General features: G+C 38.1%; 1 protein-coding gene across 1 annotated transcript in view; it reads left to right on the top strand.

Annotated features, from left to right (window-relative positions):
* The window catches only part of SLC15A5 (solute carrier family 15 member 5), a gene marked incomplete at both ends in the record, with an annotated part of 88775 nt that overhangs the window by 3739 nt on the left and 59808 nt on the right, over window positions 1–25228 (top strand). The window contains 2 exon segments of the mRNA XM_082666456.1: window positions 6247–6469; window positions 18978–19147. Coding sequence (XP_082522582.1) covers window positions 6247–6469; window positions 18978–19147 — 393 coding nt within the window.

Below are 25228 nucleotides of genomic sequence, written 5' to 3'. Positions count from 1 at the left end.
TCTGGGTGATATTCTGTCTGTATAACTTTGCTTCCACCATTTGTCCTAGGGTTCTATCCGTCCGTTTTTTAAATTTTTTTCTCTTAATAATTATTTTTTTATTTTAATAACTTTATTATATTTTACATTACTTTATTTTACTTTTCTCCTTTCTTTTTTTCCTTCCTTCCCTCCTTCCTCCCTCCCTCCTTCCTTCCTTCCTTCCTTCCTTCCTTCCTTCCTTCCTTCCTTCCTTCCTTCCTTCCTTCCTTTCTTTCTTTCTCCTTCTACTAATTCATTCTTTCTACTTTTTCTCCCTTTTATTCTGAGCCGTGTAGATGAAAGGCTCTTGGTGCAGCAGCCAGGAGTCAGTGCTGTGCCTCTGAGGAGGGAGAGCCAACTTCAGGACACTGGTCCACAAGAGACCTCCCAGCTCCACATAATATCAAATGGTGAAAATCTCCCAGAGATCTCCATCTCAACACCAGCACCCAGCTTCACTCAATGACCAGCAAGCTACAGTGCTGGACATCCTATGCCAAACAACTAGCAAGACAGGAACACAACCCCACCCATTGGCAGAGAGGCTGCCTAAAATCATAACAAGTCCACAGACACCCCAAAACACACCACCAGACGTGGACCTGCCCACCAGAAAGACAAGATCCAGCCTCATCCACCAGAACACAGGCACTAGTCCCCTCCACCAGGAAGCCTACACAACCCACTGAACCAACCTTAGCCACTGGGGACAGACACCAAAAACAACAGGAACTACGAACCTGCAGCCTGCAAAAAGGAGACCCCAAACACAGTAAGATAAGCAAAATGAGAAGACAGAAAAACAGCAGATGAAGGAGCAAGATAAAAACCCACCAGACCTAACAAATGAAGAGGAAATAGGCAGTCTACCTGAAAAAGAATTCAGAATAATGATAGTAAAGATGATCCAAAATCTTGGAAATAGAACAGACAAAATGCAAGAAATATTTCACAAGGACCTAGAAGAACTAAAGATGAAACAAACAACGATGAACAACACAATAAATGAAATTAAAAGTACTCTAGATGGGATCAATAGCAGAGTAGCTGAGGCAGAAGAACGGATAAGTGACCTGGAAGATAAAATAGTGGAAATAACTACTGCAGAGCAGAATAAAGAAAAAAGAATGAAATGCCAATCAAATGGACAGCCTGGAAGAAATGGACAAATTCTTAGAAATGCACAACCTGCCAAGACTGAATCAGGAAGAAATAGAAAATATGAACAGACCAATCACAAGCACTGAAATTGAAACTGTGATTAAAAATCTTCCAACAAACAAAAGCCCAGGACCACATGGCTTCACAGGCGAATTCTATCAAACATTTAGAGAAGAGTTAACACCTATCCTTCTCAAACTCTTCCAAAATATAGCAGAGGGAGGAACACTCCCAAACTAATTCTACGAGGCCACCATCACCCTGATACCAAAACCAGACAAGGATGTCACAAAGAAAGAAAACTACAGGCCAATATCACTGATGAACATAGATGCAAAAATCCTCAACAAAATACTAGCAAGCAGAATCCAACAGCACATTAAATGGATCATACACCATGACCAAGTGGGGTTTATTCCAGGAATGCAAGGATTCTTCAATATATGCAAATCAATCAATGTGATACACCATATTAACAAATTGAAGGAGAAAAAACATATGATCATCTCATTAGATGCAGAGAAAGCTTTCAACAAAATTCAACACCCATTTATGATAAAAACCATTTATGATAAAAAGTAGGCATAGAGGGAACTTTCCTTCAACATAATAAAGGCCATATATGACAAACCCACAGCCAACATTGTCCTCAATGGTGAAAAACTGAAAGCATTTCCACTAAGATAAGGAAAAACACAAGGTTGCCCACTGTCACCACTCTTATTCAACATAGTTTTGGAAGTTTTAGCCACAGCAATCAGAGAAGAAAAGGAAGTAAAAGGTATCCAAATCAGAAAAGAAGTAAAGCTGTCACTGTTTGCAGATGACATGATACTATACATAGAGAATCCTAAAGATGCTACCAGAAAACTACTAGAGCTAATCAATGAATTTGGTAAATTAGCAGGATACAAAATTAATGCACAGAAATCTCTTGCATTCCTATACACTAATGATGAAAAATATGAAAGAGAAATTAAGGAAACACTCCCATTTACCATGGCGACAAAAAGAATAAAATACCTAAGAAGAAACCTACCTAAGGAGACAAAAGACCTGTATGTAGAAAACTATGACACTGATGAAAGAAATTAAAGATGATACAAATAGATGGAGAGATATACCATGTTCTTGGATTGGAAGAATCAACATTGTGAAAATGACTCTACTACCCAAAGCAATCTACAGATTCAATGCAATCCCTATCAAACTACCACTGGCATTTTTCACAGAACTAGAACAAAAACTTTCACAATTTGTATGGAAACACAAAAGACCCTGAATAGCCAAAGCAATCTTGAGAATGAAAAACGGAGCTGGAGGAATCAGGCTCCTTGACTTCAGACTATACTACAAAGCTACAGTAATCAAGACAGTGTGGTACTGGCACAAAAACAGAAAGATAGATCAATGGAACAGGATAGAAAGCCCAGAGATAAACCCACGCACATATGGTCACCTTATCTTTGATAAAGGAGGCAGGAATGTACAGTGGAGAAAGGACAGCCCCTTCAATAAGCGGTGCTGGGAAAACTGGACAGGTACATATAAAAGTATGAGATTAGATCACTCCCTAACACCATACACAAAAATAAGCTCAAAATGGATTAAAGACCTAAATGTAAGCCCAGAAACTATCAAACTCTTAGAGGAAAACACAGGCAGAACACTCTATGACATAAATCACAGCAAGATCCTTTTTGACCCACCTCCTAGAGAAATGGAAATAAAAATAAACAAATGGGACCTAATGAAACTTCAAAGCTTTTGCACAGCAAAGGAAACCATAAACAAGACCAAAAGACAACCCTCAGAATGGGAGAAAATATTTGCAAATGAAGCAACTGACAAAGGATTAATCTCCAAAATTTATAAGCAGCTCATGCAGCTCAATAACAAAAAACCAAGCAACCCAATCCAAAAATGGGCAGAAGATCTAAACAGACATTTCTCCAAAGAAGATATATAGACTGCCAACAAACACATGAAAGAATGCTCAACATCATTAATCATTAGAGAAATGCAAATCAAAACCACAATGAGATATCATCTCACACCAGTCAGAATGGCCATCATCAAAAAATCTAGAAACAATAAATGCTGGAGAGGGTGTGGAGAAAAGGGAACCCTCTTGCACTGCTGGTGGGAATGTAAATTGATACAGCCACTGTGGAGAACAGTATGGAGGTTCCTTAAAAAACTACAAATAGAACTACCATATGACCCAGCAATCCCACTACTGGGCATATACCCTGAGAAAACCATAATTCAAAAAGAGTCATGTACCAAAATGTTCATTGCAGCTCTATTTACAATAGCCCAGAGATGGAAACAACCTAAGTGCCCATCATCGGATGAATGGATAAAGAAGATGTGGCCTATATATACAATGGAATATTACTCAGCCATAAAAAGAAACGAAATTGAGCTATTTGTAATGAGGTGGATAGACCTAGAGTCTGTCATACAGAGTGAAGTAAGTCAGAATGAGAAATACAAATACCGTATGCTAACACATATATATGGAATTTAAGGGAAAAAATGTCATGAAGAACCTAGGGGTAAGACAGGAATAAAGACACAGACCTACTAGAGAATGGACTTGTGGATATGGGGAGGGGGAAGGGTAAGCTGTGACAAAGCGAGAGAGAGGCATGGACATATATACACTACCAAACATAAGGTAGATAGCTAGTGGGAAGCAGCCGCATAGCACAGGGAGATCAGCTCGGTGCTTTGCGACCACCTAGAGGGGTGGGATAGGGAGGGTGGGAGGGAGGGAGACCCAAGAGGGAAGAGATATGGGGATATATGTATACATACAGCTGATTCACTTTGTTATAAAGCAGAAACTAACACACCATTGGAAAGCAGTTATACTCCAATAAAGATGTTAAAAAAAAAAAAAAAGATTCACGTAGTGTTCGTTGCTAGCTCCTCTGTGCTCAGCCACGCTCTGATCATACCCAAGTGATTGCATTTGCCCCATTATAATTGTCCACCTGCATGTGTGCCTTCTCCGATGGATGCATTCGCTCCTGATGGGAGGAACCAGCAGACCCCCACCACCTAGCAAGAGATATGACACATCATGGTGCTTTATACAGAGCTACCAAGTACAGGTGTGCGGACTGTGCACTGCACAATAGCACACATCAACAAGGAATCTTTTTATCTTATATGTCAATGACTTGTATTTTTATTACATCAATTTTAAAGTAGATAGAAATAAAGTTTTTACCTACTGCAATCAGTGTATTATGACATTTTTCAAAAGATGGAAGTAAAGTGCCTTTCAAATTTACACAATGTTACCACTAAAAGAATTTGTCTTTAAATAGATGGCTGCTGCAAGAAGCAGTTCTCTGTCCATCCTCTTTGGATAACCTTAGCCTAGCCAGGCCTCACGTGACACTTCCAGAGATAAAGACTGAGTGGCAGAGAGAGAGAGGGAGAAGTTAGCTGCACATCTGGCTCACCTTAACAGGAAACATTTCAAACTCAGTAAAGGGCCCACCCTCATGGTAAATCAATCTGTTACCAAACAACTATTAAGGGCATGCATTCTTCACATTGCAAAAGCCACTGTATGGGAGATGGAAACATTAGGCCCAGTTTTTGCCTTTAATACCCTTATAGTCTAATTGAGAAAACTAACCACATAAAATGACTATATAAAAATTTATACCAAAAAAGTGTGAATGCCAAGTTAATAAAACGGAGTTGAAAACTAACATGGAGAAGCCATTTTTCCCTAATCAAATTGACCCCCCCCCAAAAAATTGATCTGATCATGTGATAACAGGAATTTCAAGAAGAGGGAGATCACAACTGGGTTACTCCGTAACATTGGGTCACTTAGCCTCAACAAACCTGTTTCTTTTTTTTTTCTTTTTTTTTGAAAAATCAGAATTAAAAAAAAAAAATCTGTCCTCTGTCATCACAAAGTTTTTCCAAGATCAAACAATGTAGTACACAAAGATGTTTTGCAAACTATAAATAGCTTAGCAAAAGTATGGAATTGAGTGGTAATTATTAGACAAGGAAAGTCTTCAAGTTTGATCCCTGCAAGACGGAAGTGAGAAGGCAGCTTAATCTTCTTTTTGTTGGTTTGTTTTTGGGTTTGATTGAAGTCTGGTTGATTTACAATGTCGTGTTAGTTTCAGGTGTACAGCAAAGTGATTTCAACCTTCCTTTGTCATTCTCTCCTGCCTCCTTCCCACCTGTACTGCATTACTCACCTCACACCCATCCCCAGCCTTCTCACCTATGTGTGTGGCAAAGGAGGCTCCACGCCACTACAGGAGAAATGAGAGAAATAAAAGGGATTTAAAAGGAAAAAGCGAAGTAGAAAAGGAAAAGAGAGGCTATGTTCTCCTCTAACTACAATAACGTTCTTCTTAAAACGTTTTCTTTAACAGGCTTCTGAGATGTCTGAGATCATCGCGGTTTTTCTCACTCTGTTGATTAACAACAAATAACCCTTGTGAACGGTGGTTTTTCTCTGGGGGTGGGACTGCAAACATCTTTAGTGTCTCACATCAGGTATTTCTGAATTGTTTTAACTTTGTTAAAATGGACACGATTTGCTTGTATGTCCTCTGAGAGATAGTTCAAGTCTGAGGGGAAAAAAACTAGGACTTAGGATTAATTAAAAACATATACTGGGCTTCCCTGGTGGCGCAGTGGTTAAGAGTCCGCCTGCCGATGCAGGGGACACGGGTTCGTGCCCCGGTCCGGGAAGATCCCACATGCCGCGGAGTGGCTGGGCCCGTGAGCCATGGCCGCTGAGCCTGCGCGTCCGGAGCCTGTGCTTTGCAACGGGAGAGGCCACAACCGTGAGAGGCCCACGTACAGCAAAAAAAAAAAAAAAAAAAAAACATATACTGAGGGAAATATTTACATTTAGGAAAATCGTATTACCTCCAGAATTGCCATGATTAATATTTTAATAAGACAATTGCATAACGAGGCAACGTTCAGAGGAAAAACCTTATTTCTGATGTTGTTTGGTGAGTCAGTGGTCTATACACATTTATTCCTTTTTTTTTTCTCTATCTATAGGCTCTGCTTTGTTATCTGTGGCTGCTTTTCCCTTGGAGGGTTTCTACATGGGCACTCACCATATGATTGACAACATACCAAAAAAGGAACAGACCAGGCTGTTTCACGTAGCACTGGTGGCCATCTGCCTCGGCACAGGAGGAATAAGGACCATTGTCTGTCCACTGGGCGCTTACAGCCTTCAGGAGTATGGATCCCAGAAACAAGTGTCCTTTTTTAACTGGTAAGCAGCACTGGCTAGGAGAGAAAACAGGCATTCTCGGGAACAGACATTCCTCCCCCTTTGGGCATTTCTCATTGCTTGCTCTCTGGTCCCGTTTTGATGATGGTTGTTCAGCCTTTGTCATTGATTGGGCTGGGTGACAATGGGACAATACCTTTGACAATGATTCAGCCAGTATTCTGGGAGCCTATGAGTCAGGTATAGGCCAACACAGTTTACCAGCACCTTCTTGAAACACACTGATGACTTGATCCTTCAAGTAAACAAGTGTGAGATGGCATGTCATAGTGAATAGAATGTGGCTTTGGAAACAAACAGGCCTTGGTGGAAATCTCAATTCTACTTCACACAGCTGCCTGACCTTGGTCAAGTCATTTCTTCTTTGAGTTTAACCATTTCTGAAGGGTTATAATAATACCTCTTCCTGGGTTTTATTAGAGGTAATAATATGTGCATTACTGGCAGAGAATGTGGCACATAGTGGTAATCAATAAACAGTAGCTATTATTAGTTATGTCTACATTGTAATAGACTAACACGGCAGAGATTATAAATTCAGAAAGATGAAAAGGATGGAAGAAGTATTTTACAATTCGTTAAAACACCAACCAGCATCTCTATTTAACATCCACTTCACCCCCAGCACCTGAAAGAATTTGTATTCCCTGGAAATCAAACTACATTTCTATACAGCTTTGTCTCTCTTAGTGAGTTCTTATACAGTTTTATGTGTTTTCAAGGAACCAATTTTTATTATCAAATGCAAAGTCAAGGAGAAATTGAGATTTTGATCTCAAGATAGAGTATTTCAGCATTTAGTAGAGAACTCTGTGGTTCTTATTGGCATTCACCAGTTGATGTCAAATATATTGGAGATATATTGTCTTTTGCTTCCTCTTCTCTGTGAAATGGGTTAGTATCATTTTTCTAAAATATTCTGCCATTCCATCAAAGTTAGCAATGGATAAAAGCAATGCACAGACAGCATCAGACAAAATGTTTAAAGAAAATTCATATTAAAAGCATTAAATGAAAAAAATTTAGAATAAATATTATCTAGGTACATATAGCTATCTAAGACAGTTCCTTTTTCTTTCTGTTTTTCTTTCTGCTTTCTTTTGTTTCCTTCTTTCTTTCCTTCTTCCCCCCCCCATCCCCCGACTATATTAATATGACAAAGCACTCAGGCCTATTTTGGATTAAGTCCAAACGTCAGAGAATAATGCAGTTTTACCAAAGGTGGAAGGGACTTTTTACTTCCTTACAGCAAATTCTGCCTCCTTGACCTGCCCAAAGGAGAAAGAAAAATCCTTCTTTTTTATTCTATACGGAGGTTTTAATCCTTAATTAGCAACATCATTTTGATTAAATAAGACTCTGGAGGATTAAGACTAAAGAGCAATCAGTTGTTCTGAAAGATAGCTCTGGAGAATTTATTGTACTGTCGCCTTAGTCATTCAGAGTTGTGTTTAATCAAAGTGACATTTCTCAGTGTTGATTACAAAGGAGACATTATATGAATGAAATATTTCCTTGGGGAAACGGAGGGAACACCCAATGGGTTCGTGCTTTAGGACATTGGAAAGGCGGGGATGAGGAATGAGGTGAAAATGAATTTCTGTAGCCAGGCCAAATTTAGGATGAACACATTTCGATTGGGTTACTTATTATTTCCTGATTTCATTAAAATCTCTGATAAAGGAATCATGCAATATTTTTTAAAGTTAAGCACCGAGAAATGTGTATAAAGAACCAGGGTGTTATTCTTTAATGTGATAAGAGACTGTAGAAATAATAAGCCCCTTGAAGGCTGAATACGGTTGTTGTTGTTTTCTCAGTTCAAATACTAAACTTTTATGAACAGCTGCTTGTTGCACTTTATAGAAATGACTGTTCATTCTATTCTTGTACATAACGCAGGGGTTGGTGGCAAGATGAACAGAGTCCCTGCTGGGCAGCCAGATAGCTGGCAGGATCCTGGCTCTGTCACTTAGGAGTCTTATGGTTTTCGGCAAGTTCCTTCACCTCTCAAAGCACAGAATGGGGATAACTTGGAGGGCTGTTGTGGGGTTCTTACACAAAGTATCCTAGCACATTATAGGCATTCAAGTCAGGGTAACTATGACTGTTGTTATTAAATGACGAATAAATAAGTCATCAGCTAAAATCATTGTCCAACTTCTGGGAAAGAGGAAGGCCATTTAGGAGAAGGCCATCTTTAAAATGAGCAGCCCACTGATTTATAATCTATTTCTCCAAGTCAAAAATGCCTCTAGAAATTACAAGCTTGGTTAATATAATGAATTTCATCAGTGTCTTTAAAAAAGCAACACAGCTAAATTTTGACCACTAATCTCTCCCTACAGAAAGACTTACTACTATTCAAATTTTTGAATTCAAGTCTTTAGTAATATATTCTTTTTTTTTTTTAGGCTCTGGACGCGCAGGCTCAGCGGCCATGGCTCACGGGCCCAGCTGCTCCGCAGCATGTAGGATCCTCCCGGACCGGGGCACGAACCTGTGTCCCCTGCATCGGCAGGCGGACCCCCAACCACTGCACCACCAGGGAAGCCCTAGTAATATATTCTAATTCAAGTCTCTACTACATATATTTTTCTGGTTTAACGACAGCAGTGCTATGCTTATTAAATCACTTATAAACTGAAAAAAAAAAAAGCAACACAACACTTGAACCTATAACCACTTGAAGGCTGCATCCAGTTCTGGTTTCAGCACAGATGTCAGCTGTTCATAGTTACGGGACGCTTAATGAGATGTGTCATTGCATCTCTACCACCTAAAGCTTCCCAATGATCATGTGAAATAGTATAGACTGGAAGTCTAAAGCACTGAAAGCACCACTTCCGAGTAGAGCTGCCAAATGTAGGTGAGAAAACCCCTCCCAGCCAACATCACCATCTGGTACTGGATCTTCCTCGACTATGTACCTAACTGAAAGAATAAAGCTAAACTCCCTGAAATCAAGAGGCATAATAATCTGCCAACATCTCCTTGTGCCATCGTCCAGATCGGAACATGGCTCTTTCAGCATTTTCCAAAATCTGACATGTACAATAAGAGTTACCATACTGGCGATCATCTAGGTAAATACACCTGTGCAGAATCTTTTCTGGAAACAAAATGAATGGTGAATAATTAAGTCTGTTCATGACCATAATTTTAAATCCTACCACAATTAACCTTAAATCTTGCTTCCTCGTGTCTCTATTTATTTCACCTGATAATTTGCATGCCATCTGCATATCATAGTCTGTCGCTAACCAGTTACCAGAGTGAATTATACATTATTTAAAAGCTCAAATAGTAGATTGGTATAAATTTCTTGAAAAAGTCTAGAGACTGACTTATTCCATCCCAGAAATTTTGAATATCTGGTACTCAGTTTGACTCTACATAATATCTGTCTCATACTAAAGTGTTCTGATTTTTAAAAACTTGCTCAAATTTAGTATCTTTTATCCTGGGAAAACACTAGAAGTAAAAAAATTATTATCCCACAGCCTTTTTTCCAAAGCTGTTTTAATATTTACTTGAGTGTTGTTTGAGAGCAGCGATTCTCAATCCTAGATGTCCAAGAAAGCCACCTGAGGACACTTAAAAAATACTGATGCCTGAGCCCTACCACCGGAAGTTCTGATTATGTTGATTTGAGATGGGCACCAGAGACTAGGATTTTTTTTAAGCTGCCTAAGTAGTAAGGTTTGAGAACCACTGCTCTCGAGCAGCATTGCATGATTTTAAGAATCACTTGAGGGCTTTGTTAAAAAATGTTTCCCATGCCCAACCCCAACCTCCTAGATCAGAATTTCCTGGGAGCATAGCTGGGGAACAAACGGGCATTTTTAGCAAGTGCTTCAGAATTTTGAAAACAGTTCCAGAGACATAAGGAAAGTGGATTCCAAACGTGGTCTAGAAATATTCTTGAAAAGAAATGGAGCTAAACATTGAGGGAAGCACCTATTTCATACCAGGATGCTTCAGAAATTTTTGATGATTCCTCACAATTTTTACCACACTTAGAAATCTACCTGTTTGAGAAATTCTACCTAATCCTTGAGAAGAGAAACAAAATATGAATTTACGTAATTCTGCAATAGTAAAATCATAATTTCAGCTAACGAAATCAAAACAGTTCATGGAATAGTCTTACTAGTACTCATTAATACAGGCATATCTCGTTAAATTGCTTTGCTTTATTGTGCTTCACAGTGATAAAATTTTTAATTTTATAAATTTTAAATTTTGTAAAATTTACAGAAAGTTTGCGGCAACTCCATGTCCAGCAAGTCTATCAGTGGCATTTTTCCAAAAGCATTTGCTCACTTCATGTCTCTGTGAAGCATCTGGTAATTCTCACACTATGCAAACTTCATTATTATTATATTTATCATGGTGACCTGTGATCAGTGATCTTTGATGTTACTACCACCATGCGCTGAAGGCTCAGATGATGGTTAGCATTTTTTGCAATAAAGTATTTTTAATTAAGACATGCACGTTATCTTTTTAGACATAATGCTATTGCACATTTAGTACATTACAATAGAGTGTAAACATAACTTTTATATATACTGGGAAACCGAAAACTTTGTGCAACCTGTTATACCTCGGTGGCCTAGAACCGGACCCATAGTATCTCTGAGGTATGCTTGCACTCAGAATATCCTCTAAGTTGCATATACTGAGGAATAGCTTGTAAGTAGCTTTCTAAAAAATCACTAGACCTTCCAAAAGTCTATTTTCATGGGCTCTAGCCAAGTTTAACAAATGCTACCCACTCACCCCAATTACAACAGGCACCTCCTTCATTATCTTGGCCAGAATTGTAAACTTTCAGAAAATATACTCAGAATACCTCTCCAACATATAACCATGTAAACTAAAAAGTATCGGGGAAAGAAAAAAAAAAGAAGAAATTTCTTACTGATCCTGCAGCCCTGCTGCCTTTTTTTAAGCCCTGCTTGGTAGCTTTTAAGCTTGGTAGGTGCATCAGCAGGGACTTATTTTTATCAATAAACACGCAGTGGTTCAAAGATCTCAAACTCAGGAAATGAGAAAATGATACACATTGTTAAAAAGAACAAAATTCAACGGCAGAAATTTGAAGACCTAATGGGCTTTATTAGGCGATTCATGAATTGGACAGCATCCCATCCAGCAACTACAAGGGTGCTCTGAAGGGTTGTACAAAATGGAAGGTTTTTATAGGAAGAAGGGTAGGGCAAGGGAGCTATTCGCAAAAGAAAAGGAAGCATTATTTTTAGGCCAGGGTATCTTCTTTTTGGGGAGGTGGGGTGGGGAGGGAAAGGCAAGGGTTTTACCACGTAGATTGCCTCTTCTTCTGGGGGATGGAGAGGGCCCACATGACAGATGACCTCATTGATGCCGACCAGAAAACTCCAGACTGGTTGATTAAGATTACATTTCTGGAGAAGCTCGAAACTGCAATTAAGTCCTGTATCTAAGCCTAGGTTTGGTATCATGGGCTTTAGCACAAGTGACGCCATTTGGGGCCTGTGGTTTTCTCTTCAACAACATAACTGTTAAAATTGGGATTTGGCAGAAGACAGGGGAACAAAGACAGAAAGGGAACGAGAGCAAGTTAAAGGAGTGACACAGGCAGGGAGGGCAGGAGAAAGAGAGTGAAGCATTCCCCCCCAGTTTCTTAATTAAAAGTAAACCTTTTACTTTAATCATGCTGTCGATTCAGCAAAATCAATTATCTTCATTTATTAAGCCGTCTTTTCTTTAATAGCATTGTTGAAAAATATTTATAGATAAAAAGTAGGAAAAAATGATATAAATGACCTGATTTACAAAACGGAAACAGACTCACAGATTTCGAAAACAAACTTATGGTTGCCAAAGGGGAAATGTGGAAGGAGGGATAAATTAGGAGCTTGGGAGTAACATACACACACTACTATATATAAAATCATCAACAAGGGCCTACGGTATAGCACAGGGAACTCTACTCAGTACTCTGTAATAACCTATATGGGAAAAGACTCTCAAAAAGAATGAGTATATGCACATGTATAACTGAATCACTATGCTGTACACCTGAAACTAACGTAATTATTATACTCCAATAAATTTTTTTTAAAAAAGCAGGAAATGCAAGATTTCCTTCTGGTCCTTCTTTCTCCAAATTCATGTCAGCTAGAATATTCTTTGAAGTACTTCAGTGGGCCAGTGGTTATGCTAAAAGAAGCAATGATTGACAACAGCCATCCACCATGAAATCAGCGCCCCAGTGTTTCATTGACTCTTCTAAACAGTTCAATTTTGGCCCATTGAAGAACCACAAATCCCCTGGTGAATTATCTCAATATTTTTCAAGGCAGAATAAAATACTCTGTTTTAACTCTTTTTTTTTTTTTTTTTCTGCGGTACGTGGGCCTCTCACTGCTGTGGCCTCTCCCGTTGCGGAGCACAGGCTCCGGACACGGCACGTGGGACCCTCCTGGACCGGAGCACGAACCCGAGTCCGCTGCATCAGCAGGCGGACTCTCAACCACTGCGCCACCAGGGAAGCCCTGTTTGAACTCTTAAAATTGTCCACTAAGGCTATGAAGACCCAGAAGTTTTTCTCCCCTCTTTAATACCTTCTCAAGTAGGTGGGAAAGCCCATTTCAAACTATTTCTCTTATAATCACTTAAAATAAGTCTGAAGCATGTCAAAATTGGTCAGTCTAAGAAGTGACAGAATATTTGAGTGACTTTAAAAACTATTACTAAATAAATTAAGGTGAATGTTTAAAATAAATAATCTCAAAAGGTTTTCTGAATTTTGCAGCAATAGGGTTTTTCCCCCTTATTTGTATTCAACACCATAGAATCATGAAGACCAAAAAAAAAAAAAAAATTACCACTTATATATACCCCCAATTATTTGCAGTTCCCAGTCTGTATTTAAAAGTAAACTAAAGAAACATATTTTTACTGCTGCTTTCAATTTTCCTTAATCACTGGTATTTGTTTTGCTTTAGTGCTTTGCTCTCTGACTTTCTGTGTGAGAGGTGCTTTATATATTCAATTTGCTGGTGAGCTATGAGATGAAAGGAGTCTTAATGGTGAGTTTGAAGACTGTGGATTTTTATTTCTTTTAGTTTTTTACAGTTGAGACATATACAGTTTCACCCTTAATTATCTATGGCTTGTCCTGTCCATGGATCAGCAAAGATTATATAAAACATGATTGTACTAGGTAATTCTTCCAGAAAATTACACAATCAAATAGGTTGGGTGGCATTTGTTAAAACACATTTAGTACTTTATGTGAAATCTCTCCCTATACAGAGATATTCAGCACTATAATTCTTTGGTTTATAACTATATTTCACAAGATGTAAGTCTTGGAAGAATTGTAATTTTCCTTGACCCTCTTTAGAGCAATTCTGTTTACATCCCCCTGTGGTGTACTGAAGAGTTGCACAGTGTCCTCTTGGACTTTTTCTCAGCAATACTTAGCATTTGAAAAAAGGGGTTCTTATAGATGGAAAGAACTGTAACATTGCTCTGCAATTCCAGCCTCCCTTGGCTGTTACAGCCACAGTTCAAGTGTGCAGCTTGCAACTGCACGAAAGGATGACCTGAGGCTGAGCCTAGGGACTCTACCGCATTGTCCTAGAAAATTCTAACTTTGTACCCACGCTGCACTGTGATAAATAAATTGCGATCAGTGGATTACAGTCAATCAGCTTGCTCAGCATGGCCATGTTTGACATTTGATTCCTTTTCTAGGTCAGTTATGGAGAGTGGAGGTTCATGATTTTGAAAGGGGTGATCACTTATTGGGTGCATACATATTCAAAACTTAAATTGTACATTTTAAGCACATGCAGTTTATTGTAGCTCACTTATATCTCAATAAAATTGTTTTAAAAAACAAGAGAAAAAGCAACAGTAATAAAGATAGTATGGTTTTGGCATAAGGATAGATTAGTAGAACAGAATTGAAATTCAGAAAAAAGAACCACGTTTATAAGGTCAATTGATTTTCAACAAAGGTGCCAAAAAATTCAATGGGGAAAGGATCATCTTTTCAATAAATTGTGCTAGAATAACTGGATATCAAATAGAAAAAGTTACTCATGACACCTGACTAGAAATTTAATTAAAAGCCGATCATTGACCTAACATAGAGATCTAAAGGCATAAAACTGCTTTTAAAAAAAGGAAAAAATACTTGTGACCTACATATAGAAAGTATTCTTTAAATAGGACACAAGAAGCATGAACCAATTAAAAACACTGATGAAATTTATTAAAATTAAAAGCAGTTGCTGTTATCAAAAGATTTAACTAAGAAAATGATGAGGCAAACCACAGATTGGGAGAAAACATTTGTATAACATATATCTGACAAAAGACATGCAGCCTGAATATATAAAGAACTTTTACAAATCAATAATAGGAAGATAAACTACCCAGTTGAAAAATCATAGAGGGATTCAAGGACAGACCATGAGAGTAGCCCCATTCCTTCCAGGTCCTCCTTTTTTTACATCTAAAAAACCCTGGACATAACACAACAAACAAACATAGGAAGATTCTGAAAGGTGGAAAGATAACAGACTCTAGCTAGAGATCTTGGAACTTGAGAGAGGAGAGCAATGAGTTTTCTGGGTTTTCTTTTTGCCAACAGTGGAGAAGCTTGGAACTGCCCACAGGCATGGTGGGGAGAGGGCAGCTCCAAGAAAAGCCTGCTGCCCTTAGGTAAAGTACCAGGGAAAGGGTAGCCTAACATAAAATATCTTTTTGATAATACCTGCCCTACTTCAGGCAAACACTGTGGAAAAACTGCCCCACCCTCCTACTCTGGCTCCATAGTTTCAGCAGGAAAGAGGAATCTATTGTACGTACACACACACGCGCACACACACACACACACCTACACACATACAAAGCAGGCGGGGACACTCTGATTCCCCAGCTTGAGTGGTATGTTGGTGGGACCAAGTAAGGAACTGGTCTTCAATCCTCTGCCCAGCAGCAGGCACCAATCCACCCTCCTGGGTAATGTCAGCTGAGCACAGCAAGGAGCCAATCCCCACCATAAATCAGCAAGTGGAATTAGTAGAGTCAGGAGGCTGGTCTTCAACTAACAATCTAATTCCACATCCACTATTCCTCTCTCTCTTTCCCCACACTTAGCAGTACTCCCCTGAGGAATGAAGGAAGCAATCCTGGTTAAAATTCAACTCTTTACTTGTTCTATTACTATACTTACAGAGCCAAACAGTTCTGGAGAAAAATGTAAAATCATGCTATGCTGGCACTAAATACATGGCCAACCTCAAGTGAATCCTTACCATCATCCTTCAGGTGTACAGTATGCAATCATTCTCTCTCCTCCTCCTTCATATGACTGTTTCTAACCTTTTCCTTTCTTCTCAAACCTTCAATATCCCCTTCTCATAGCCAGTCTTACCTGTTCCCTCTGCTTCCTTTACTTAAAGGACGAAAGAAAGAAAAGAGAGAGAGAGAGAGAGAGAGAGAGAGAGAGAGAGAGAAAGAAAGAAAGAAAGAAAGAAAGAAAGAAAGAAAGAAAGAAAGAAAGAAAGAAAGAAAGAAAGAAAGAAAGGAGGGAGGGAGGGAAGGGAGGGAGGGAGGGAGGGAGGGAGATGTATGGGAAATGCCATAGGATGACCCCCGGTGGGTCACACTCTTGGCAGATCCATGTCCCTGAGTATGGGAACAACCTGTGACCTGTCTCTACTGAATAGAACATGGCAAAGATGATAAGATATCACCCCCTCCTTATGTTATATGGCAAAGGTGAAGGGATTTTGCAATGTAATTAAGTTCTCTAATCAGTTGCTTTTGAGTTAATCAAAGGGGAGATTATCCTGGTATCCTGGGTGGGCCTGATCTAATTAGGTAAGCCCTTCATATTTTAGTGATAAGTGTTCTAATATAGATCTATTAGTGTTTGTACAACTAAAACATTGAACAAAACTCATAAAACCATATTTTAAAATTTTTTATTTGATTTTAATTTTTATTTTACATTGGAGCATAGTTGATTAACAGTGTTGTGTTAGTTTCAGGTGTACAACAAAGTGATTCAGTTGTACATGTATCTATTCTTTTTCAAATTCTTTTCCCATTTAGGTTATCACAGAATATTGAGCAGAGTTCCCTGTGCTATGCAGGAGGTCCTTGTCGGTTATCTATTTTAAATATAGTAGTCCATAAAACCATATTTTTAAATGGGTAAATTTTATTATATTCAATATTACTTCAATAATTTTTTAAGCTAATGTTAATGAAATGGAATAGGACCCTTTGGTCCTCGTCCCCCATGTCCTCTGCCTGCCCTTTGTCTGTGGAAAAACTTTAGCCAAAGAATGAATTTAATCAGAGAAGTAAGAAAATGCAGAAGCAAAGAAAATCAGTCAAACAGGACAAAACAATAATCGTTTAGTCCCTAAGCATAGTCAAGGACCTTTAGTTCCTCCTCAAGGGCTGTAGATAATATTCTAAGCCACATCTTGTGAGCTGTCTTGTAGATACTGAAACCTGTGCCAGGTGGAAGAAGTTAACTACATGATGACCAGACTGTAGCCGTAATATAAGCTGCCACAATTCCAAGAATTGGACTCAAGGAAATGGGAACAAACTGACCCCGGAACTGAAGATTAACTGTACTTAAGACAATCAAGATGATGCTCGTCAGACCACTGTATGACCAATTTCAAGATGACTGTCCAAACTAACTGTACTGTTTCTACATGTAGTCCCCTCCTTCCACCAATAAGAGCTCTTGCCCACTGGCTGTCAGTGGAGGGGAGTAAGCCTTTGGACGGGAGTCCGCCCTCCCCCTGCCCCAGTTTCAGGCATCCAAATTAAAGCAAACTTTCCTTTCCACCAAACTTGCCTCTTTATTGGCTTTTGAGTGGTGAGCAGCCAGACCCCACTTTCAGTAGCTGTAAGACGCCCCCTTTGCAATGGGACTCCAGCAGCAGAATTTAGACCCAATGAAAGGTTGAGAGTTAGAGATTATTCCCCCAGAACTTGCAAACCATACTACTGGGATAGGTACTTATTTTTAATATTGTTTGTTAGGAGGAGACATTGGAAGCTTTATTCAAATGACACTAATTTCTTTGGTTTACCCATGCCATGGTCTAGGTATAACTTGAGTATTCCTGAGTTTTCCCATACTTTGAAAAGTGGAATAAATAAGTTTCAACTCTTTAACCATGTAATCTTTTCCAGGTTCATGAGGCATATTCAATGAGGTATTATTTATGGCTTCTCTAGAGTCACAACAGAGTTGACTTGTTGCTGTAGAGACCATATGATTTGTAAAGCCTAAAATATTATCAGATGCTTTACAGAAAATTTTGTCAACTTCTGCTTTAGAGAAAAGAGAACACATTCTTCCTATATCTATTCTAAATAGAAAGGAAACATAGATAATGAAACTGATTAGACATAGCTGATGTGTATGCGCTTATTAAGAAAGCTAAGAACAGAAATGTAGATGGCCAACAGGCATATGAAAAGATGCTCAACATTGCTAATCATCAAGGAAATGCAAATCAAAACCACAATGAGATATCACCTCACACCTGTCAGAATGGCTATCATCAAACAGAACACAAATAAATGTTGGTGAGGGTGTGGAGAAAAGAGAACCCTTGTGCACTGCAGGTGGGAATGTAAGTTGGTACAGGCACTGTAGAAAACAGTATGGAGGTTTCTCAAAAAACTAAAAATAGAACTACCATGTGACCCAGCAATCCCACTCCTGAGTATATACCTGAAAAAAAAAACCCCACTAATTTGAAAAGATTCATGTACCCCAATATTCATGGCAGCATTATTTACAGTTGTCAAGATATGGAAACAACCTAAGTGTCCATCAACAGAGGAATGAATAAGGGAGATGTGATAACACACACACACACACACACACACACACACACACATACACACACACAATGGAATACTACTCAGCCATAAAAAAGAATGAAACTTTGCCATTTGCAGCAACATGGATGGACTTGGAGGGTATTTTGTCAAGTGAAATAAGTCAGATACAGGAACACAAATACTGTATGATATCACTTATATGTAGAATCTAAAAAATACAGCAAACTAATGAATATGACAGAAAAGAAGCAGACTCACAGATATAGAGAACAAACTAGTGCTTGTGGGGTTGGGGGAATATAGGGGTAGGGGAGTGGGAGGTATAAACTACTGAGTGTAAGATAGGCTCAAGGATGAGTTGTACAACTTGGGGAACATAGCCAATATTTTGTAATAACTATAAATGGAGAGTAACCTTTAAAAATTGTATAAAAAATTTTTAAATGAAATTAAAAAAAGAAAGCTGATAAACAACATTTGCAAAATCTAGTTCAGCTAACATGCTGCTAAGTTGTAACTTATATTTATTAAAATCATTAAAATTAGCAATTGTTATATTAAGTAACTCAATGGTAATTTTATTTTTGTTTTGGTATCCCAGGTTTTATTGGATCATGAGCCTAAATGCAACTGTTGTCTTTCTGGGACTGTCTTATATCCAGCACTTGGCGGCCTGGGCCCTGGTCTTACTTAATCCTTTTATGTCTACACTTATGGCTCTGATAACCCTTTGTATGATGCACTATAACCTGATTTATCAGCCAGGAAAATGTAAGCAAATAACACTTTACATGGATTTATTTGGTTCCTATGGTTTTCTCAACACATCTTCTTCCTCTTGGATCCCCTATAACTTCTCTTTCAACTCAGAAAATTTGCAGAGTCTGTCAGTTATTATACTTGAGAGCAACAGATTCTTCAAGAATATCAATAATCTGTATCTTCTTTGATCAAATTGTTCCATGTTTGGGCAGTGAGGTACTCTTCATGTTGGGCCTGAGTCCTTCAGACAAGCCTGTGTTGTCTTTGAATGCTTCCTTGCTTTCTGGTATGCCAAGATATTCTATGGTCATCATTCTCTTCCCTGAACTTTGAATCATCTCTTTCTTAAAGAACTGTTTCCTTTTCTTGTATATATACTGGTATTTAGAGACTACAGTCTTGGTGATGGAGATGCTCATCGCTACTTAGTCCATCATGGTTTCTAGGTCTTTCAGTGCTCAGACCTAGAAAATGTCCTTTTCTTTTTCTCTAAGATAACATACATTTTGGACTATACGAACACCATAATCAAAACTGGAACTACAGGATTTTTCCTTAACCTTATCAAACTCAAGTCTTTTTCTACTTCTTCCCATGCCAAAATCCCAGTTCACAATGATTATTGACAGTCTCAAAATTCTTCTTAGTTTTTTTCTTTATGTTATAATCCCTAGGAATGTACACTAAGATGATTATGTTCTAAAGTCACTTAGTATAGTTCCTCTCTGTTTGGTTATGCCACTACCTTTAAATACAATTAAGTGCATTTGTTCCATTGGTGAGGTTAGTTTTTTTTTTAGTTGTTGATAGAGTGTAATATGATTCTTATTTTGTGTTAAGCACTTTACATCCTGTATCTCATTTCATACCATATCAACAATAGGAAATAGTGTTAAAATTCACTTTTTGCATGTAAAGATTTAGACAATAGTTACTAAAATCTGGACCCAGACCATTCCTAATAAATTGGGAAAAAGCACAGAATCTTAGTAGCTCTGAACCCACAAGTCTCCTATCCGAAGTATTTCTATATTATATTATACTCAGTCTAGCCCACTCAAAGCTAAATGTGAAAACTGTTAAATAGCTCATATAACCCTGTCATAAGCATATATTGTTTAACATCCAGCACTGATCCCCCTTAAATCACAGTAACAATACTTCCTGTATCTTTGAAGGACCCACAGGTCTTTGGAGACCTTATTGAGCTACACTGTGAAGCCTTGCCTGTTGGACTTTTTAATTACGTATCTGCATACATCAGGTTTTTCTTTCTTCCAGTTTTAGTGAGATATAATTGGCATACAGCATTATATAAATTTAAAGTGCACAACATAATGATTTGACTTCCATACGTTATGAAATGATCACCACAAGTTTAGTGATGGTCCATGACCTCATACAGATACAAACTACAAGAAAAAAATAAAAAAAATTTTTCCTTGTGATGAGAACTCTTAGGATTGACTCTCTTAACAACTTTCGTCTATAATATACAGTTGTGTTCATTATATTAATCATGTTGTACATTACATCCCTTGTACTATTTATCTTATAACTGGAAGTTTATACCTTTTGACCATTTCTGTCACCATACAAAGATATTACATTGCTACTGACTACATTGTCCACACTGTATATTTCATCCCTGTGACTCATTTATTTTGTAACTGGAAGTTTATACCTCTTAATTTCCTTCATCTATTTCATTCATTCTTCAAAAATCCTGAGGTATTTTTAAAATTTGAAAATTTTAAATACTTGGAAGCATTTTAAAATTTTTATTTTGTTTTAAATCTTAAATAATTTTATGGATCTAAAATTCATGCACAAACAAGGTCTACTTGTATTCCTATATCCCCTCTATTCCTTTAGGTGTCCTTTTACATATTTTTAAAGAATCATTCTTCCATTTTTTTTTCATCCTTCAATTTTTTAAATAAAGAAAAATACTAAAATTGTATATATGTGTATATATCTCTATGTATATGTATGTATTTCCCCCCTTCTCCTATAAACAGTAGCATTTTATTCACACTTTTCTCACCTGCTTTTTTCATTTAATATAACCTAGGAATTGCTTCATAACTGTATATAACAATATTCCTCATTCTTTTTCTAGCTGGATAGTACCCCATTGTTTATTTTACCAGTCTTATACTGATGGATGTTTGGTTCGCTTCTTTACTTCTGCCACATTAAATAGGTTCTAAAGAACAGCTTGGTGCATACCTCTCTTAGCATTTTTTCCCCAGCAGATCTTTAGGATAGATTCCTACAAATTGGATTACTAAATCAAAAAGTAAATCCACAGATAATTTTGCTATATATTGCCAAATTCCCTTCTGTAGTGGTTGTACCATATTGTATTTCCACCAAAAATGTATGACAATGACTATTTCCCTACAATCTCTCCAATTTTTTTCAATTTTTAGATTTCTGTACACTGAAGATATTAATTCTTTGTTTACGATAAAAGTTGTGAATATTATTCCCATTTGTCATATATCTTTTAATTTTGCTTCTTGTGTTGTTATCCATGCACAACACTTATTGTTTGTTTATTTGTTTTGTCTTTTGTGTGGTTTTTGTTTGTAATCAAATTTATCAATCTTCTCCCTTATTGCTTCTAGATTTTGATTCATGGTGAAAAAGTTTTCCTCATTCCCAGATTATAAAGGAATTCATTCATATTTTCTTTTGGTATATATATATACCTTTACATCTGTGACCCATTTGGAAATTATATTAGAACAAGTTTTATGAGTGAACTCAATTTTATCTTTTTCCCATATGACTGTCACATTATCCAACCTCACTCATTAAAAAGTTTGTATTTTCCCCGCTAATCTGAGATGCCATCTCCTTTGTATATGGCCACTTGCATTTCTAGAGTTTCTATTCTGTCCCTTTGGTTAGTCAGTCTACCTGTATTCATATTCATCTATCTTGTTTAACTCTGACCTTAATTTCTAAATAACACATTTTACTTTTAGTAGTACTTTGACTGCTACCACTGTTTCTACCACTTACCTATACAACTACCAGTAACAGCAGTGCAATAAGTTATATTTTAAAAAATTCACTGTTGTTACTTCATTTCTCCACATACCAGTGAGGTGGGCAAGAAGGGCCCCATATTTCCTTTTACAGACTAGACTTCATGTCCTATGCCCCTGCTCCTGTACCATCCTGAGCTATCTTTTTTTTGTTTGTTTGTTTTTGCGGTACGCGGGCCTCTCACTGTTGGGGCCCCTCCCGTTGCGGAGCACAGGCTCCGGATGCGCAGGCTCAGCGGCCATGGCTCACGGGCCCAGCCGCTCCTCGGCATGTGGGATCTTCCCGGACTGGGGCATGAACCCGTGTCCCCTGCATCGGCAGGCAGACTCTCAACCACTGTGCCACCAGGGAAGCCCCCTGAGCTATCTTTACCATTTCACCTACCGTGTTGTGTTGAAATCATCTATTTCTGAATATAGTTAGAAATTCCTGTGTTGTCTACATACTTGGAATATGGTAAATGCTCAGTGTTTGTTATTGTTAAACTGAGTACAAGAAATGAGACATACTTGAATTAAATGACTTGCCCAAGGTGTCACAGGTAGTGGCTGAAGTGGAACCAGAACCCAGGCCTACCTTTTCTCAGGCTAGAGCTCGTTTTATTACACCACATACTGAAGCAGTGAAACAGGGAAAACAACATCCCCAGAAGCCTCTGCTTTGTTCCTCAGAGCTCTGTGCTCTGTGGATCACAGCCAGGCAGTACACAGGCTCCTGGTAGTCTGTGGAATGGGTTCATTATGCAAAAAGGGTCTGAGAGATCCTCTCTGTCAGCCCCAAAAAGGCAAAAAAGAGGAATAAATAAACTTACCAAAAGACCACTTTGACGTATTCTAAAGTGTGTAATTATCAAATAATTCTGATTTTTTGTGACTAATTATGTATAGATAATTTTCATATTCAAATTTTCTAAATAACTATTTGGCATCCAACCATTTGCTTCCTAATCTCCTATTTGAAAATACATTCATCTGAAGAAAGAACTACAATTCTTCAAGTAATACAAATCTATCTGAACACCTCTGTTTACTGCCAGCCTACTCTAGTCCATATGTTACATATTTTAACATGTGATAAGGTAACCTTCCTTTGGACATTTACAAGAAAGAAACTGCATTAGCTGCTAGTAAAATTATAATATAAAATGTTCACCAGTGGTTTACTTTACACAATACTATATCAAATGAATATTTTGGAGTTGTTTTGCTTTGTTTTGTTTTCTATTTCCAAGTTATACGATCACCCAATTATGATGAAGTAAAACTCTGTCTTGCCTCTAGAAAAGTATATAATCCTTATTTTGGCTTCTTCCTCTCTGATGACTAAATTGGAAATTCCTCAAAGCTGTAATTCAAAGCCATAGGTGACCTTAAAGAAATGATTTTTTATATGCTACCTTTTATTTTAAGGTAACTTTTCAAATGTGGACCATGCGTTCCATTATGTTTAGCTGTCAAGCATGGCCTTCATTTGCATTTCTTCCCACTGCTATAATTTTGAGAACTGGCAGGTGACCAAAGAAGAAAAAAATGTGCATCTACCATCTACAGGGCAATGTAGGCTTTTTTTATTATAATTAGGTAGCATAGATATTCATGATTAGATCAAGGTCAGAGGAGCAGAACGTCAGAGCTAAGAACTTAAAGGTACAAAGAATAGAAATATTGCTTTCTAAAGTATTTCTTTTTTAAATAGTAGTGGCTACAATCTTTAAGTTTTTCAACAAAGCATTTAAAATAGCTCATCTATTTTATTTTAAAATGTGCACGCCTGGTGTGTTTGCCATGCACGTTTAAACTGGAGCTTGAAGTTTCACTTCAGGTTTTTTTTTCAGCTTCCCATTTCTGCTCCTGGTGCAGAAAACCAATCTGGGGATTATAATGACAATGGATTTTTCTTTTTAAGGCTGAGTCTACAAGACACACAAAATTATTTGTACAGAAGGCATGAGTTTTCTATTAAGTCTAACAGATTAATCCAGGAAGGTGGTGTGATGTTTAGATGTAGAGGTTTTCACGGGGACATCCCTCCTAACACTCGGGATAACTACTTTTGGATGGGACAATGGGCGCTCCCTTTGGGTAGACAGATTACCATATAGCTCCTTTTCTTGACCGCTCTAACTTACTGGCTCCCTCTCAGTCCATCTGATCAATTTAGGTTTATTACTTCCTCTTCTCTCTGACTTACAACCCATGTAGTTCATTGTCCGCTCTTGGGTACTTTTTCTCCTCTCACAGTCTCCTAATGGGGAGCCCTCCAATTTATTCTAGGGACCCCACTCTTCTCACGCTCTTTCCTTAAGTAACCTCTAGTCCCACAGCTTTTAATGCCAACTATACACCAAACGCTCAATTTCATTTGACCTCTTTCCTCACCTTGAAACTCATATATCCAACTTCCTATTCAACATTTTGATTTTGTTACCTAGCAGTCATCTCAAATTTAACCTGACCAAAACTCAACTCTTGATTCACCCAACTGCAAACGGATTCCATTCTTGTCTTCTCCATCTTCATGTAAGTCACCGAAACCCAGTGGTTTAAGGGGAAGGAAAGTAGCATCCTCAAATCTTCTCATTTCTTCAACCCCTCCCCACATTGGAAGATCCTATTGATTCTCTAACAACACATCCCATTCTGTTCACTTCTCTTCTTGCTGTTTTATGTCCAAGTCATCACGACTTCTTACCTGTATTCCAGCTTCCTCTCTTGTTCCTTAAAATCCATTATGCATACAACTACTAGAGTTCCAGAGTAACTTTTTAAAAATATACATCATATGTCCACTCTGCATAAAATTTCTTAATGGTTTCCCATAACATGGAGAATAAACTCCAAGCTCCTTATTTTTTTTTGTTTTTTTTTTTTGTTTGTTTTTGCATTACGCGGGCCTCTCACTGTTGTGGCCTCTCCCGTTGCGGAGCACAGGCTCCGGACGCTCAGGCTCAGCGGCCATGGCTCACGGGCCCAGCCGCTCTGCGGCATGTGGGATCTTCCCGGATGGGGGCACGAACCCGTGTTCCCTGCA

Source organism: Grampus griseus (genome assembly GCF_964374135.1).
Source record: "Grampus griseus genome assembly, chromosome: 11".
NCBI lineage: Eukaryota > Metazoa > Chordata > Mammalia > Artiodactyla > Delphinidae > Grampus > Grampus griseus.
Note: the sequence above shows the minus strand (reverse complement) of the source record. Positions and strands in the feature narration are given on the sequence as shown.